Source organism: Callorhinus ursinus, unplaced genomic scaffold (genome assembly GCF_003265705.2).
Source record: "Callorhinus ursinus isolate GAN/ISIS: 27379988/994484 unplaced genomic scaffold, GSC_fseal_2.0 scaffold10, whole genome shotgun sequence".
NCBI classification, from domain to species: domain Eukaryota; kingdom Metazoa; phylum Chordata; class Mammalia; order Carnivora; family Otariidae; genus Callorhinus; species Callorhinus ursinus.
Window position 1 is genome coordinate 13,035,396 of NW_027397072.1, and position 17,652 is coordinate 13,053,047.

Genomic DNA, 17,652 nt, shown 5'->3' on the forward strand with positions numbered 1-17,652 from the left:
TGGGATCGAGCCCCACATCGGGCTCCCTGCTCAGCGGGGAGCCTGCTTCTCCCTCTCCCACTCCCCCTGCTTGTGTTCCCTCTCTTGCTGTGTCTCTCTCTGTCAAATAAATAAATAAAGTCTTTAAAAAAATGCTACTGTGAATATTTATGTACCAGTTTATGGGTGGACCTTCGTTTTCATTTCTCTTGGGATGTACCTAGGAGTGGAATCATTGGGTCATAGGGTAACTTTATGTTTAACATCTGAGGAACTGCCAAACTGTTTTCCAAAGCATCTGCACCATTTTACATTCCCACTGGCAGTGTAGGAAGGTTCCAATTTCTTCACATCCTCACCAACACATTTTATTATTTTTATTGTGAAGTGCTATCTCATGGTGGCTTTGACGTGCATTTCCCTCTTGGCTAATGACAGTGAATGTTTTTTCCTGTGCTTATTGATCATTTGTTTATCTTTGGAGAAATATCTACTCAGACCCCAGAGGAACGTTTTGATAGATGGAGTTGTTTGCTGTGACAGAGTTTCTCTGAAGCAAGGTGCCCTTGCATAGATTTTAATCCACTGGAACTTCTACCTGTCTTGGAGACCTTCTACTCCAAAGTGGATACTGTATGAAGGACTGAGGACGTATGTCACTCTATAGAGTCAGAGTTCTCATTTATGGCTAACTCTATACCGCCTGCCTGGCAAGGGAAAAGTAGGGAACCGAAAACTAAAAGGAGTCTTCTGTGACCAATTCCGGACACTTCAGCTCTGGATCTGGGAACTCAAAAGTTTGCTCGGTCAGCTCCACTGTTCCAAACACTGGGGTGGATTAATGCTTCACTTGGATGCGTTAGTTAAATGTGGTTCCCAAACTGGCTGATCATCAGAACCACCTGGGAAATGTGGGCAAAAACAGATTCCTGGACCTAAGCCACTGAATCAGAATTTGGGGAGAAGCTCAGACACTATGTAAAAACTATATCCACCAGATGTTTCTAATGATCATTTCAGTCTGGGAATCACTGGAGTTTTTTGCTGGAGGGCTAATGCCTGCTGCCCACTTTGGGTGCCATAACGGGCAGATTCAATTAAACAATCGTCAACAGATCTTCAAGCATCCATCGTCCTGTACACTGTCCCCCAAACCATCACTGAGGCAAGATTAGGTTGCATTTTATTCCCCCTCTGTCTCCCAGCCTTCAAAAAGGAAATGGAAATATGACAAGGAGATAGAGACAGAAAAAGAAAAAGAAAAAGTAGTGTGGTAAAAAAGAAAAACCCAACAATAAAAAAGATGTTAAATTGTTGTGTAAAAATGTGAGCACAGAGTGTAGAACTCCCTGCAAAGGTCAGACAAGAATTTAAGTTAAATCTACACAACTGGAAAGCCTGAGGACAGATGTATCTAATTTTGTCTTATATTTTGATCCAGCTTAATTATATCTATTTGACCCAGTTCAATTATATTCCATCACTGACTTCAAAAAGAATATTCAACACTCAAAGTAGAGGTGCCAAATTCATTTAAGCTGTTGCTACATGCTGTTTGGCCTTCCTTCCTCCCTCCGTTGCTTTCTCCTTAACTCTTCGCAGTCCAGACTCTATACGCAAAGCAATAGTCTTGAATCTGTTCTGCCAGTGGCTACAGTACTTGGGCAGCTCACAGCCCACCCCGCCAACCCCTCCTGAGCCTTATCCCTCTGGAGCGTTCTGCAGCACGTGAATCCATTTACAGTCCCTCCTTCTTTACTGCCTGTGCTCTCCTGACTGCCTCCATCCAGCCTGTTCTATTCCATTCCTTCACATGGCCAGCATCTGTTACTAAAGCTCGTTTGGTGATCCGTGCTCCATGCTCAACATGGGGTGAAGTGCTGGGTTGCAAACCTGAGTGGGGCCCAGGCCCTGCCATCAGGAGTCTCAGTTTAGTAAGATGTTCTCTTTCCTCTACAATGTAGTCTCTTTTCCTGATCCTCTGACTCATCACCCTCCCGTTAAGCATGAGCATACCTAAGGTTCCCACATGCCAAGCTTTTGTCTGCTCTTGAGGTTTCCCTCAGAGTTCAGCTATTCTTTTTGAAGGCAAACCACAATTGTGGACTGCTAACCCTGAGCTTCTGCAACCGCTGTGGTCTAACTCAAACCAGCCTTCCATTTCTGCCCACATTTCCTTTCAGCAAGCACGTGATGCTCTGTCTAAATTGGGGCTCTTGCTAGTCCTCAAACACGCCCTTCCTATTCCTATCCCTATTTCCACTGTTGGAAAACTCCTCTCCCTATATGCTTATAGAAAAATCACCCATTCTTTAAAGCCCACTCTAAAGGCCACCTTTGGCTAGAAGACCTCTCCAATTCCTTCTGTTGTCTTCCATTTCCTGAAACTAGATGCATGCTCTTTCTTCCTCTTTACTCCCAGACTACAGTGTGGTCTTAAGCCCCTTATTTTTATCTTGTCTCGAAAAATGTGCCTATATTACCCTGCACACCAGTCTGAGACTCCAATGACTGTGCTTGTTTAGCTCTGTCTCCCTGATGTTGCCTGGCTTATGTGGATATTCATAAGCATATTGCACATACCGCTATTGTGCTGAGCTGAAATCTACAACTCACAGAGAAATCATGGCCACAGTCTACCTTTGCTACCCTCTGGTCCATCACCATTCTTTTTTGAAAACCACCTTTAGGAAAGAGGATTTTTCAGGATCAAGAAAAAAAACATTTTTTCCATGAAATGTCTTAGTTTGTAGATAACAAAGATGCTCTCTAGTCAGAAATAGGATGATGGCTGTTACACTCCTTAGAGCTGCTTGAGATGGGCTCTTGAGGAGGAGAGCCAGAGACCTGTGCTCCATCTCAGGTCCTCACTCATTCCCTATGTGATGTTAGCCCAGCTATTTATCGTTTCAGAGTCTCAGTGAAATAATGTTAACCTTCTCCTTGGGGTTGGCGGGGATATAAACAGTTCACATATTTTTTTGGGTAAATTTATAGTTTTATGTTTTCCTTATATATTACTGCTCTAGTCCTAATGAGCCCCAAGGCATGAGAATCTGGTCCACAAGGAACCTTGTTGAAGATACTATAGCATATCTGCAAATGGAGTTTTTGGTACCGTAAACCATCATGAAAATTCAAGATATTTAAATGTTCGTTTTAGCCACCATGACCTTTTTAAAAATAAAAAAAAAATAAGAAATTATCCAAAGTACAAGATTGAGCAGACTTGAGTGCTGGGTCTTAGGAGAGAGGAAGAGCGACAGTCCTTCTGCAGCAGTGGGCCGGGGACCCCCTGAGGCATAACCCCAGAAGCCTGGTACTCCAGAGAACAGCCGTTGAAAATCACTGCTTTAAATCCCTGCAGATTGTAATTTTCTCACTTGGAAGGCTTTTCAAGTTAGTCTTGACAAAGAACTCAATACTACTTTTTGTAAAAGCATGGAAAACCAAGAATGCAAGAACAGCTAAATGGACAAATGGGGGCCGCTGAACCTGGTAGGCATTTATGAGCAGGATGTGCAGGTGCATGTGGAATTTAGAGCTTCAAAATTAGGTGCAGGCATTTAACTCCCCTAGGTGTTTATATGCCCCCCCCCCCAACACGCACACAAGTTTTGAGTGAATGGAGTATTTTACCTTCACCACTGTTACGGACTTTGTACATGCTGGATGCAACGGTGTAACATGCACATGACAAGAAGTGGAAGGAATCCACTAAACATGCAACTAGTAAGGTTAGGGGGATGGGATATTAGGTCATTTATCTTGTAAAATTCTTAAAAGTTATTAATAAATCTTCCTTTTAACAACAAGAGCAACAACAACAAAGATATGTGTATTGGAGTTGTAAAAGTTACACCAGGGGGAAAAAACAAACATTTCTTTTGATGTGTCACATCCAGCTGGTATTGATCTCACCTGTGCCCTCACCTGTGCCACTTACCAACCCCAGCCAAACCCGACCCAAACCTACCCAGCCAAATCCATCCAAACAGCAGCAGCAGAATGAGTTAAGTCGAAGTGGAATCTCCTTCACTGAATATAATCCAGAATCTTCAATATTATTTTTAGAACACATGAGCTTCGGGGTTACTTTTCCTTTTCATGCAACTACCTGAGACCTACCGAAGATTCTGAAAAGACCTATCTAGGGAGCAGTCTCCTTTTGCTTTACTGTATCTTTGAAGGGACTTCTAGCCTTTACCTAGAAAATCTCTGTTAGCAAGTTTAATCTATATGTAAGGAAATTCTGACTTATTTTTTAATATACATAAACACTTGAAAAATTAAAGCTTAATGCAGGTTGAAGTCTGCAACAAATGGTAAATACTGGGGAAAAAAGTACATTTAATGTGCTTGCTTTTGTGGAACTGTAATTTAGGAAAAGGGGAACATAATAGGAAGGTGGAAATACGAGCTTAGTTGATAAATTTGAAGATGTGTCACTCATCAGCAAATATATTCAATCAAGAAAATAAACAAGATAAGAAAAAAAACCCAATATTTTTTCAGTCATAATTCACAAGCCATTTTACCTTAGGAAAAAAAAAATTAAATTTTTGATAAAAGAAACATAACCTTCAGATAAAAGGGGTAATTCTCAAAAGTTTTACATAGTTTTATATAATCAAATAACATAAACAACAGACAGAGATGACTCAAAAATAATCTATAAGTCTATTTTATAGTTTTGATAATTTTTTTCATGTCTAGTGATATTTGTTTTATATTAATCTATGTAAGTTACTACATGTGCTATTTTTCTTTAGAATATAATATAGTGTTTCATAAAATTTATTAAGAAAAATACATGATGATGATTGATGCTAGCTGATGAAAGTGTTTCTAAAGTCAAAGAAAACCATGGACACATTAAAAAGATTTTCTATTAGATTTTTTAAAAAAATAATAGAAAAGAAAGAAATGAAATAATCTTTGAAGACTCAGAGAAAGAAATGCATAGTGACATGTGGGTTTAAGTATCACATAATAAAATTAAAAAAAAAATCTTTATGTTATAGCTTCTCTATCAACAAGCTATAAAGAAAGCAAAAAAGTTCCCATCATCATCTTTTAATTTTTGGAACTTACTTTCAAAATCCAGGAAAAAATGTGGATAGTTTTCAATTTCCCTGGTAAGGACTTTGAGCAGGTTTCCCATCCCAGCAAACCTAGGAGAGGCAACATAAAACCAAACACCATTAGCAGGATGAAAAATAGACTTTGGTTGCTGCTGCTGCTGCTGCTGCTGCTTCTTCTTCTTCTTCTTCTTCTTCTTCTTCTTCTTCTTCTAAGAAAAAAAAAATAGACTTCTTAAAGGGCTGGACTTGCATAAATCACACTGGACCCCCATTAGTTGCATCTGAAGAGCAGATATAAAGCATCTCCATACCAGGTGATGACTAATAACTTAGCAACTTCATCCTAAATCAGGGACAGATAAATATCTCTGAGGTTCTGGCTCTCTAAAAGTTAGGGATATCTGGTCTAAACTATACAATGTATGACAGTGAGAAGAATGTCACAAGCTGTCTCTGGAAAATACACTTGTGTTTTGTGTCTCATTTACTCTAATGACAATTAACCAAAGAACATGGTATTCTAAGAATCAGGTATTTTAGTTATAGGAGGCAGAGCTTAGGTATATTCTGCATTGTTTCCTTCTCCCCTTCACCAATTCCCTGAATCTTTACAGTTAATACTTCAGCATTTCTTTGTTTCCTTTCTACTGATGTAGAAAAATACCATGTTAATGGACAAGCACAATGAGGATATTATTAAAATATCTGTCCAGAAAGGAAAGTTTCTTAAAATTTCTGAGGAAAAGAGTTTAGAAAACACAGACTTAGAGCCCAAGGGGCCCCTCATGGCCTATACAGGAAGCCAGATGTCCCAGAAGTGCAACTTCCTGGCAAGTCAGAAACTCTCATAATTTGACATTTCAGTGGTAACAAGATTGGCTACTTCATGAAGTGCAAACATGAGAAAGTATTGATATTAATCCAAAAAGTTATTTTCAAACAAATTACAGTGTAATTGCATGAGGGGATCAAATCAACAGAGAAATACAGATGTGATATATATTTGCAATCCCAACTTAACAAAAAAGAATAGGGAAAACACAGTTTTACTAGGTAATCAGCAAAATTTCTACTGCTCTCAGCTCTAGGCATTAAACTATCTTTTTCAGGAGGCCACTGGTCCATTCATTCATTTGGCACATATTCATGGAGCCGCAGTTTGATGCTGGGTGCTGTGCTCTGTGGAAGGCATTTCTCTACCTCGTGACTCAGACACCTCAGTTTGTAAAGGATCAACTTGAAAAATCATTGGACCAGTAAAAGAAAACCGCAGGGCTGCAGTTTTCTGTGCACAGGGCTTCAGACAGTGTTTATGCTGATACAGGAATTCCTAAAAATACACTACTATACGAAAGATGTGAGGAGCGGAGAGTGCTTTGTGTGAGACAGTATGTAGTATGGTATCTAAAATATCAGAAGGTGATATTTTAGTCCTCATAATACTCCCCTGAGAAAACACCTGCACACATCATCCATGGAATAGGCCACTAATGTGAAGCTAGAAAAGAGCCTGGGGAAGCCCAGTTTCAAACCTAGCTCTGCGTCCTGCTACCTCTGTTAGCCAGGACAAGCTGCTTAATCTCTCCAACCTCAGTCTTCTCATCTGTAAAATGAATTTTTGAAATGTATCTATTTCCTTGAGTCCTGAGGATTAATGAGATCAACATATACAATGCTTTGCGAATCACTTACAGGAAGTACTCAAGAAATGTTATGTACTACTGGTATGGATAATGATGATGATAATTACCACCATCATCATTATCATGATTATAACAGCCTTCAAATACTTATTTAGGATTATCCTATGAAAGATGGGTTAATAGGTTGTATGCAGCTCTAGCAAAGAGAGCTGGGGTCACTGAAGAAATAACTGAAGAAGCTCTTCATTCAATGTCATGAAAAAAAAATTTAACCATTCCAGTTGTCTGAATATTGAGGGATTTGCCTCGTGAAATAGTGAGCTTCCTGTAACTGGCAGTGTTGAAGTAGAAATGTTCTCTATCAGCCTGTAAAAATATTATAGAAATGAATTATGTGTTGGGCAGAAGGTTGGACAAGATACGTCTTAGACTTCTGCCACCTTGAGACATGTGAGTATCTGGGCATGTGCGTACGTGTGTGTGTGTGTGTGTTGTGTGTACACACATACACACCCACACACGTGCACTGGGAAGCAAATAGCATGCTTCTCTCTTCCAAAAGAATCTTCCCTATTCTTTCTGTCATTTTTCTCTTCTTCCTGTGCCTTTAATGCACATTTCTATTTAAGATATTTTTGAGCAAAGCTCTGTATGAGGTAGATTCTGCCAAATTAAAGGTTAGAACTGGTGTAGTCCATCCCTTCCACTGGGCAACATTCACAAACCCTCCTGGGTCTCTTGGAAAGAATCTGTATCCAGCTTAATGAACAATTCCAATTCAGACCCGGAGATGTTTCTGGAAGGAAGATGATTCTACTGTTTAGCAGCAGTCCCAACTTTCACATAAAATGCCTTAATGGAAGTTAAATATTCTTGATTTTCCTTGTTTTGTGCTATTAATGTGTCGCAAGAGATGTGAATGGATTTAGCTCTTTCCTAAAACTTTGTCTTGTACGTGATTTTACTGTCAGACTACCTGGGCAGAAAATATGTCAAGCCTTTAAAATTAGTAACAGACACACTCAAATATCAGCCAGCTACAGAATTCTATCTGTTCAAAAGGTCATTTCAGCTGGTTGGCTGATACGGTCAAACATTTTGCAACATGATTCTAACATCAACTGCGGTCAATTAAGGAACTCCCAGTACTCTAGATGTTTCTAGAATGTCCCCAAAAGGAACTGTCTGGAATGATGACTTTGGGACATTATGTAGTATTAGGGGTCAAGTGCAATCTCGTGGAACCTGCATTTCCATACACACTCTTTGAATAAGTACAGAAAGATTTGATGCTTCTTGCTCCTCTTCAAGGTCACCAAGAATTCATGGAAGTATATTCTGATTTCAGGTCTTCAAAGTGAGTTAACATTACACAGGCGGTCAGTGAGAAGAGACCCCAGGGTCCACTTGGAAGGGACCCTCATCTGAGGGGTTTCCACCGCCACCCCAGCCATATCCTCCTGGCAGTGACTCTGCAATCTTTGCAAATAACTCCTCACTGCATAGAAAATACATCTCTATGCAGCACGTTATGAGTAAGATGGTTTAATTCATTTATATGAAGATTTTTAAAAAATATTTTACCTTGTTCAATAAAAGAACGTAAGATAAGTTGTTATATGCTATTAGAGAATGCAAATATTTACATAGCAAAAGTGGGGAGAAGAGAAAAAAAAGTAGAACAGGAAGATGAAGATAGAGAGGCAAGGAACACATGAATTATAGGACATCTGGGCCTCAAGGTCTTCATGTTCACTGCAGAGGAGTGTTCAATTCTTTTTTTAAGATTTTATTTATTTATTAGAGAGCGAGAGAGAGAGAAACAGCATGAGAGGGGAGAGGGTCAGAGGGAGAAGCAGGCTCCCCGCTGAGCCGGGAGCCCGATGTGGGACTCGATCCCAGGACTCCGGGATCATGACCTGAGCAGTAGGCAGTTGCTTAACCAACTGAGCCACCCAGGCCCCCGATGAGTGTTCAATTTTGACCTGAGCTTCTGCTGGCCAAAGTAAAGGAGAAAAAATGGTCTCTTTCAAGATTTGGTGTCCAGAAAATAAAAACAAATGGGTTATGCTGAAGAAGTAGAGTTTTTTTTTTTTTTTTTTTTTTTTTTTTTTTGCTTTTTTGGATTAAAAAGAAAAAGGAAAAATTGATCATAGCTAAGAGGAAGCTGAGACAAAGAGAAATCTCCTCTGGCTAAGAGTAGACAGAGGAAGTCATTCATATCTGAGGAGGAGCCAAGGCTCCCAGCTCCCGCAGGCACAGAAGTGGTTTCGCAGCTGAATGGGTGGCAGAACAGCTTGGCAGGCAGTCCGGGGCTGTGCTTGAGAAAGCGGGAGTTCTGGTTTCCACGTTGTATTTGGGTCTGTCCCAAGGGATGCCAGCTACTTGCCATTCTCCCCTGTGGTGTGGGAACTTCTATCAGAACAAATACAGAAACGCAGCAGGAGCTCTGCATCTCCTAGGAGGACCTTAACCTGAGTCCCTTAAAATGATGATGGTGATTCTGATGATGATTCTTGGCAGTTTCTATAGGAAAGAAGTTGTTTATGTAAGTTCCAGGGACAGGAAAATTCTCCCCGGTAATGCAACAGGGGGAGGAGAACCATTTTGAAGGAGAGAAGTATAGCCAAAAATGTAGATGCTAAAGTACTAAAATACTAGAAATAGAAGTCACAAAAGAGGATGGTAAGAGGGATTCCAGGCATAAAAGAGATCAAATAATAATGTATAGAGCATGTTTATTAGTCAAAGGGTATGTGGTCTATATTGTGAGGTGTAGGCTTACTTTAAACACACACACACGCAACTCCTTCGACATCTTCAGAGATCATCTTGAAGTGAAGCCTTCCTGGGACTTACTATAATAGCTACAGTGTGCACCTGAGTGTTGTGAGTTCTGAATTCATTTCTGCAAGGAGAGCCTGGTAGAGGTGCAGCAAGGGAACGGGACAAGGTATTGGCTATCAGATGAAGAGAAAGGAAAGGTGTATCAAGTTGGATAAGAACTTATTAGGGGGTGGGCCCTGCAAATACATTCTCTGACTCGTTTACTTGGGAGGTCTCTTGCTTTTAGAGGATAGCATTGGAAGTTGGCTCTCATCAATTACCACTCTGGATGGCCCTTTGCTCTTAGAGGCACCAGTCTTCTTCCACAGCTGGATTTTCCAGGACTACCCCTTCTCTATCTACCAAAGCAAAGGTCTACTGGGTTCTTGGCCTGTTGGCCTTAGCTATTGGCTGGACCTGTTTTCCCATGGCATTGTAAGCTAGGATTCACAAAAAAAGATTAAGACATAGTCTTGAGGATTTGAAGCACAGAGTAGATCAAAATAACAATACGGCCAACTGGTGTTCTCAAAAGATGTACACCGTAAGTAGTAGATGAAGGAGATCACCCAGGAAAATTTGAAAGAGCTGCACAAATATAAAGCACCATCCAATTCTCCCATTATTCTAGAGCAATTCATTTCAGCTCTGAGTCCTGGGTTCCTCATCTTACATAATGGTCATATAATAATATCTTCTGCATGATGTTCTTGCAAGGACTAAATGAAATGGGCGTGAAAAGATTGTGTATACTGTAAAATGCCATGCAAATATCAGCTGTGCTGATATTTGCTGATAATGTTTCTGAAAATAGGAACAACTAGGTCACTCTTTTAGTAAATGTTAGAAAAATCATTGAAAACTGCAAATTTTAACCAAATGATTGTGTCTATGATTGTGTCCGATTTCATAAATATAGCATAAAGTCCAAGAAAAACATAAATATCTAATGAAGAAAACCCTGCCAAAGTGACTCATGAAACATCTCCATTGAAAAAGAATGAGTGAGGATGGGTTAGCCTGTTGATGGCTATTAAAGAGGGCACGTTCTGCATGGAGCACTGGGTGTTATATGCAAATAATGAATCATGGAACACTACATCAAAAACTAATGATGTAATGTGTGGTGATTAACATAATAATAAAAATAAGTAAATAAATAAAAAGGTAAAAAAAAAGTCAGCCTAACTGAACTTAAAAAAAAAAAAAAAGAAAAAGAAAGAGAATGAAGTACCAAAGGACAAAGGGGTAACGTATAGATTTGCCAGCAATCTAAAGAAGAGGAAGTTAGGGTTATTGCCTACTCAGTCCCAGGAGACTTGGTTCCTTCCAGTGTTGGCCTTCCTCAACACTGATTCTCTTGATGACAGTGACCTATCTAAATAAAAGGAAAAAGGAAACTCCTATCCTAAGACAAGGGAATCTGATAGCAGTTTGGTGGAAACTTTCTCCCCCCCCCCACTTTGTTTTTAAAATAAAAAAAGACACATGTAATAACTACTGGAGGGATTTAGTCAATTACTCATTGAACACTCTGACTACATAAGGCACATGGGGGCGGGGTATGCAATGACAGAAGGCATGGCCTCAGCGCTCAGGGGATGTACATTCTATTTAGGGAGATAGCAACAGGCTTAAGAATGTGATCTACCCAGGTGGAGCAAGATGGCGGAGGAGTAGGAGACCTGGATTTCATCTGGTCCCAGGAATTCAGCTGGATAGGGATCAAACCATTCTGAATACCTACGAACTCAACAGGAGATCGAAGAAAAGAATAGCAACAACTCTCTGAACAGAAAAGCGACCACTTTCTGGAAGGTAGGACGTGCGGAGAAGTGAATCCGAGGCAATATTCGGGAGGATAGACGGCGGGGGAGGGGGCCTCCGTCGGCCGCTTCTGGCAAGTGATAGAGCCTCGGAGCACAAAATAGGAACTTTTAGAAGTCGGCTCCGCTGAGGGACGTCGCTGCAGTGGCTAAGCGGGGGGTGGAACCCTCGCGGGACAGTGTGGTCTCAGGACCCTCGGGGTCACAGAAAGACCGGGGGTGCCTGAGTGCCGCAGAGCTCCCGGGTATCGGAGCGAGGAACTCGGCTGCAGAGACGGAGCAGAGGTACGGGCTCTCAGCTCGGGGTTGCCATAGACTGTGATCGGTGACACAGTCGGGTCACTGCTCCTCCAGCGGGGACCCAACAAGCGGCAGATCCAGGGAGACTCCCCTTCCTCCCCGGGGAAGAGCAGCACGGGAGTGCACCACAGGTATCTGCTGGGTTTGGAGACTCCACACCGGCTCCGGTGCCAGAGATAGAAACTCTCAGTCACAGGCCGGGTGAGCACCGAGTGTGGCTGGAGACGGGAGTGACGGACTGCTTTTCTCTGGGGGCGCACTGAGGAGTGGGGCCCCGAGTTCTCGGCTCCTCCAGGGCAGAGACTGGGAGACCACCATTTCACTCTCGTCCTCCAAAGCTGTAAGGAAAGCTTGCAGGAAACAAAAGCTCCCAAGAGCAAACCCCAGCAGATTACTTAGCCCGGACCGACAAGGGCGGAGCAATTCTGCCTCCAGCAAAGACATTTGGGAACCACGGCAACAGGCCCCTCCCCCAGAAGATCAGCAAGAACAGCCAGCCAAGACCAAGTTTACCGATCAATGAGAACGGCAGAACTCCAGCACTAGGGGAATACTGCACGTAGAGTTCATGGCTTTTTTACCATGATTCTTTAGTCTTTCAAAGTTAACTTTTTTTTTAAATTTTTCTTTTTCCCTTTATCAACCAACATCTTATCAATCCCATTTTTAATAAAAACATTTTTATTTTTCATTTTTAGAGTCATATTCTATCCCTTCATAGTAGTTACCCTTATTTTTGGCTTATATAAATGGGTTGTTCTCTCTTTAAAATTTTGAGATACAGTTTCTTCTTTTTTTTTTTTTCAGTGATAGAAGTTTATTAAGCAAGGATACAGAAAAAGCTCTCAGGAGTGAGAGGGGTGCTGATAGGGTTGCCAAGATACAGTTTCTTCTAACAGATCAAAATATACCCTAAATCTCTAGTGTATGGCTTTGTTCTAGTCTCCTGCCTAATCACATTCTCTCCCTTTTTTTCTTTTTTTGTTTTTAAATCCTCTTTCTTTGTTCAAACAACTTCTTATCAATTCCTTTTACAAATTTTTTATAATTTTCATCTTTACAGTCATATTCCATCCCTTCATTGTATCAACCTTTAATTTTGTACATATATAAGTTTTTCTTTCTTTAAAATTTTGGGAGGCACTTTCTTCTAACACACCAAAATACACGCAAAATCTAGTGTGTGGCACTGATCTATGCACCAGCCTGATCATAATTGATCATATTGGTTTTTTGTTTTGTTTTGTTCTCTTTTGTTTGCTTTTATCTTTTTCTTTTTTCTTTCTTTCCCTTTCTTTTCCCCTGGTTTCAGGGCTTTTCTGATTTATTTAGAGTATATTTTCTGGGGACGTTGTTAACCTGTTAGCATTTTGTTCTCTCATTCATCTATTCTCCTCTGGACAAAATGACAAGACAGAAAAAATCACCTCAACAAAAAGAACAAGAGGTAGTACTGACTGCCAGGGACCTACTCAATACGGACATTAGTACGATGTCGGACCTAGAGTTCAGAATCATGATTTTAAAGATACTAGCTGGGCTTGAAAAAAGCATGGAAGTTATTAGAGAAACCCTTTCTGGAGAAATAAAAGAACTAAAATCTAACCAAATTGAAATCAAAAAGGCTATTAATGAGGTGCAATAAAAAATGGGGGAACTAACTGGTAGGATAAATGAGGCAGAAGAGAGAATCAGTGATATAGAAGACCAAATGATGGAAAATAAAGAAGCTGAGAAAAAGAGTGATAAACAACTACTGGATCATGAGGGCAGAATTCGAGGGATAAGCGATACTATAAGACGAAACAACATTAGAATTATTGGGATCCCAGAAGAAGAAGAAAGAGAGAGAGGGGCAGAAGGTATATTGGAGCAAATTATAACGGAGAACTTCCCTAATGTGGGGAAGGAAACAGGCATCAAAATCCAGGAGGCACAGAGAACCCCTCTCAAAATCAATAAAAATAAGTCAACACCCCGATATCGAATAGTAAAACATACGAGTCTCAGAGACAAAGAGAAAATCCTGAAAGCAGCTCGGGACAAGAGATATGTAACCTACAATGGTAGAAACATTAGATTGGCAACAGACATATCCACAGAGACCTGACAGGCCAGAAAGGACTGGCATGATATCTTCAGGACACTAAACAAGAAAAATATGCAGCCAAGAATACTATATCCAGCTAGGCTGTCATTGAAAATAGAAGGAGAGATAAAAAGCTTCCAGGACAAACAAAAACTAAAGGAATTTGCAAACACAAAACCAGCCCTCCAAGAAATATTGAAAGGGGTCCTCTAAGCAAAGAGAGAGCCTAAAAGCAGCATAGACCAGAAAGGAACACAGACAATGTACAGTAATAGTCACCTTCCAGGCAATACAATGACACTAAATTCATATCTTTCAATAGCTACCCTGAATGTAAATGGGCTCAATGCCCCAATCAAAAGAAACAGGCTATCAGATTGGATTCAAAAACAAGACCCATCCATCTGCTGTCTGCAAGAGACTCATTTTAGACCCAAAGACACTCCCAGATTGAAAGTGAGGGGGTGGAAAACCATTTACCATGCTAATGGCTACCAAAAGAAAGCTGGGGTGGCAATCCTTATAGCAGACAAATTAGATTTTAAACCAAAGACTGTAATAAGAGAAGAGGAAGGACACTATATCCTACTTAAAGGGTATATCCAACAAGAAGATCTAACAATTGTAACTATCTATGCCCCTAACATGGGAGCAGCCAATTATATAAGGCAATTAATAAAAGCAAAGAAACACATTCACAACAATACAATAATAGTGGGGGACTTTAACACCCCCCTGACTGAAAAGGACAGATTATCTAAGCAAAAGATCAACAGGGAAATAAAGACTTTAAGTCACACACTGGACCAAATGGACTTCACAGACATATTCAGAACATTCCATCCCAAAGCAACGGAATACACATTCTTCTCTAGTACCCATGGAAGATTCTCCAGAATAGATCACATCCTAGGTCACAAATCAGGTCTCAACTGGTACCAAAAGATTGGGATCATTCCCTGCACATTTTCAGACTACAATGCTTTGAAACTAGAACTCAATCACAAGAGGAAAGTCAGAAAGAACTCAAATACATGGAGGCTAAAGAGCATCCTACTAAAGAATGAATGGGTCAACCAGAAAATTAAAGAATTAAAAAAAATTCATGGAAACCAATGAAAATGAAAACACAACTGTTCAAAATCTGTGGGATGCAGCAAAGGCAGTCCTGAGAGGAAAGTATAGAGCAATACAAGCCTTTCTCAAGAAACAAGAAAGGTCTCAAATACACAACCTAACCCTACACCTAAAGGAGCTGGAGAAAGAACAGCAAATAAAGCCTAAACCCAGCAGGAGAAGAGAAATAATAAAGATCAGAGCAGAAATCAATGAACTAGAAACCAAAAGTACAAATCAACGAAAGTAGGAGCTGGTTCTTTGAAAGAGCTAACAAGAATGATAAATCCCTGGCCAGACTTATCAAAAAGAAAAGAGAAATGACCCAAATCAACAAAATCATGAATGAAAGAGGAGAGATCACAACGAACCCCAAAGAAATAGAGACAATTATAAGAACATATTATGAGCAACTCTATGCCAGCAAATTAGATAACCTGGAAGAAACTGATGCTTTCCTAGAGATGTATCAACTACCAAAACTGAACCAGGAAGAAATAGAAAACCTGAACAGACCTATAACCACTAAGGAAATCGAAGCAGTCATCAAAAATCTCCCAAGAAACAAAAGCCCAGGGCCAGATGGCTTCCCAGGGGAATTCTACCAAACATTTCAAGGAGAATTATTACCTATTCTTCTGAAACTGTTCCAAAAAGTAGAAATGGAAGAAAAACTTGCAAACTCGTTTTATGAGGCCACCATTACCTTGATCCCCAAACCAGACAAAGACCCCATCAAAAAGAAGAATTACAGACCAATATCCTTGATGAACATGGATGCAAAAATTCTCACCAAAATACTAGCCAATAGGATCCAACAGTACATTAAAAGGATTATTCACCATGACCAAGTGGGATTTAATCCTGGGCTGCAAGGTTGGTTCAACATCCGCAAGTCAATCAATGTGATACAATACATTAACAAAAGAAAGAACAAGAATCACAGGATCCTCTCAATAGATGCAGAAAAAGCATTTGACAAAGTACAGCATCCTTTCTTGATCAAAATTCTTCAGAGTATACGGATAGAGGGTACATACCTCAATATCATAAAAGCCATGTTTGAAAAACCTACAGCGAATATCATTCTCAATGGGGAAAAGCTGAGAGCTTTCCCCCTAAGGTCAGGAACGCGGCAGGGATGTCTGCTATCACCACTGCTATTCAATATAGTATTAGAAGTCCTAGCCACAGCAATCAGACAACAAAAAGAAATCAAAGGCTTCCAAATCGGCAAAGAGGAAGTCAAACTCTCACTCTTTGCAGATGATACGATACTTTATGTGGAAAACCCAAAAGACACCACCCCAAAACTGCTAGAACTCATACAGGAATTCAGTAAAGTGGCAGGATATAAAATCAATGCACAGAAATCAGTGGCATTCCTATACACCAACAACAAGACAGAAGAGAGACAAATTAAGGAGTCGATCCCATTTACAACTGCACCCCAAACCATAAGATACCTAGGAATAAATCTAACCAAAGAGGCAAAGGATCTGTACTCAGAGAACTATAAAATACTCATGAAAAAAATTGAGGAAGACAGAAAGAAATGGAAAAACGTTCCATGCTCATGGATTGGAAGAACAAATATTGTGAAGATGTCAATGCTACCTAGAGCAATCTGCACATTCAGTGCAAACCCCATCAAAATACCATCCACGTTTTTCAAAGAAAGGAAACAAATAATCCTAAAATTTGTATGGAACCAGAAAAGACCCCAAATAGCCAGAGGAATGTTGAAAAAGAAAAGCAAAGCTGGCGGCATCACAATTCTGGACTTCTAGCTCTACTACAAAGCTGTCGTCATCAAGACAGTATGGTGCTGGCACAAAAACAGACACATAGATCAATGGAACAGAATAGAGAGCCCAGAAATGGACCCTCAACTCTATGGTCAACTCATCTTTGACAAAGCAGGAAAGAATGTCCAATGGAAAAAAAGTCTCTTCAACAAATGGTGTTGGGAAAATCGGACAGCCACATGCAGAAGAATCAAACTGGACCATTTCCTTGCACCACACACAAAAATAGACTCAAAATGGTTGAAAGACCTAAACATGAGACAGGAGTCCATCAAAATCCTAAAGGAGAACACAGGCAGCAACCTCTTCGACCTCAGCCACAGCAACTTCTTCCTAGAAACATCGCCAAAGGCAAGGGAAGCAAGGGCAAAAATGAACTATTGGGATTTCATGAAGATGAAAAGCTTTTGCACAGCAAAAGAAACAGTCCACAAAACCAAAAGACAACTGACAGAATGGGAGAAGATATTTGCAAATGACATATCAGATAAAGGGCTAGTCTCCAAAATCTATAAAGAACTTATCAAACTCAACACTCAAAGAACAAATCATCCAATCAAGAAATGGGCAGAAGACATGAAAAGACATTTTTCCAAAGAAGACATCCAAATGGCCAATAGACACATGAAAAAGTGCTCAACATCGCTCAGCGTCAGGGAGATCCAAATCAAAACCTCAATGAGATAGCACCTCACACCAGTCAGAATGGCTAAAATTAACCAAACGACAGATGTTGGCCGGGATGCGGAGAAAGGGGAACCCTCCTACACTGTTGGTGGGAATGCAAGCTGGTGCAACCCCTCTGGAAAACATTATGGAGGTTCCTCAAAAAGTTGAAAATAGAGCTACCATACGATCTAGCAATTGCACTACTGGGTATTTACTCCAAAGATACAAATGTAGGGATCCGAAGGGGTACGTGCACCCCAATGTTTATAGCAGCAATGTGCACAATAGCCAAACTGTGGAAAGAGCCAAGAT

At 40.4% G+C, this 17,652-nt stretch overlaps 1 protein-coding gene across 4 annotated transcripts in view; it reads right to left on the reverse strand.

Annotated features, from left to right (window-relative positions):
• Nucleotides 1-17,652, reverse strand: part of CYRIA (CYFIP related Rac1 interactor A) — a 120,666-nt gene that overhangs the window by 25,614 nt on the left and 77,400 nt on the right. For all 4 annotated transcript variants that reach the window (XM_025867769.2, XM_025867772.2, XM_025867768.2 and 1 more), the window contains one exon: nt 5,074-5,153. In XM_025867769.2, coding sequence (XP_025723554.1) covers nt 5,074-5,143 — 70 coding nt within the window. In that variant the 5' untranslated portion in view covers nt 5,144-5,153. The remainder of the gene's footprint in view (nt 1-5,073; nt 5,154-17,652) is intronic.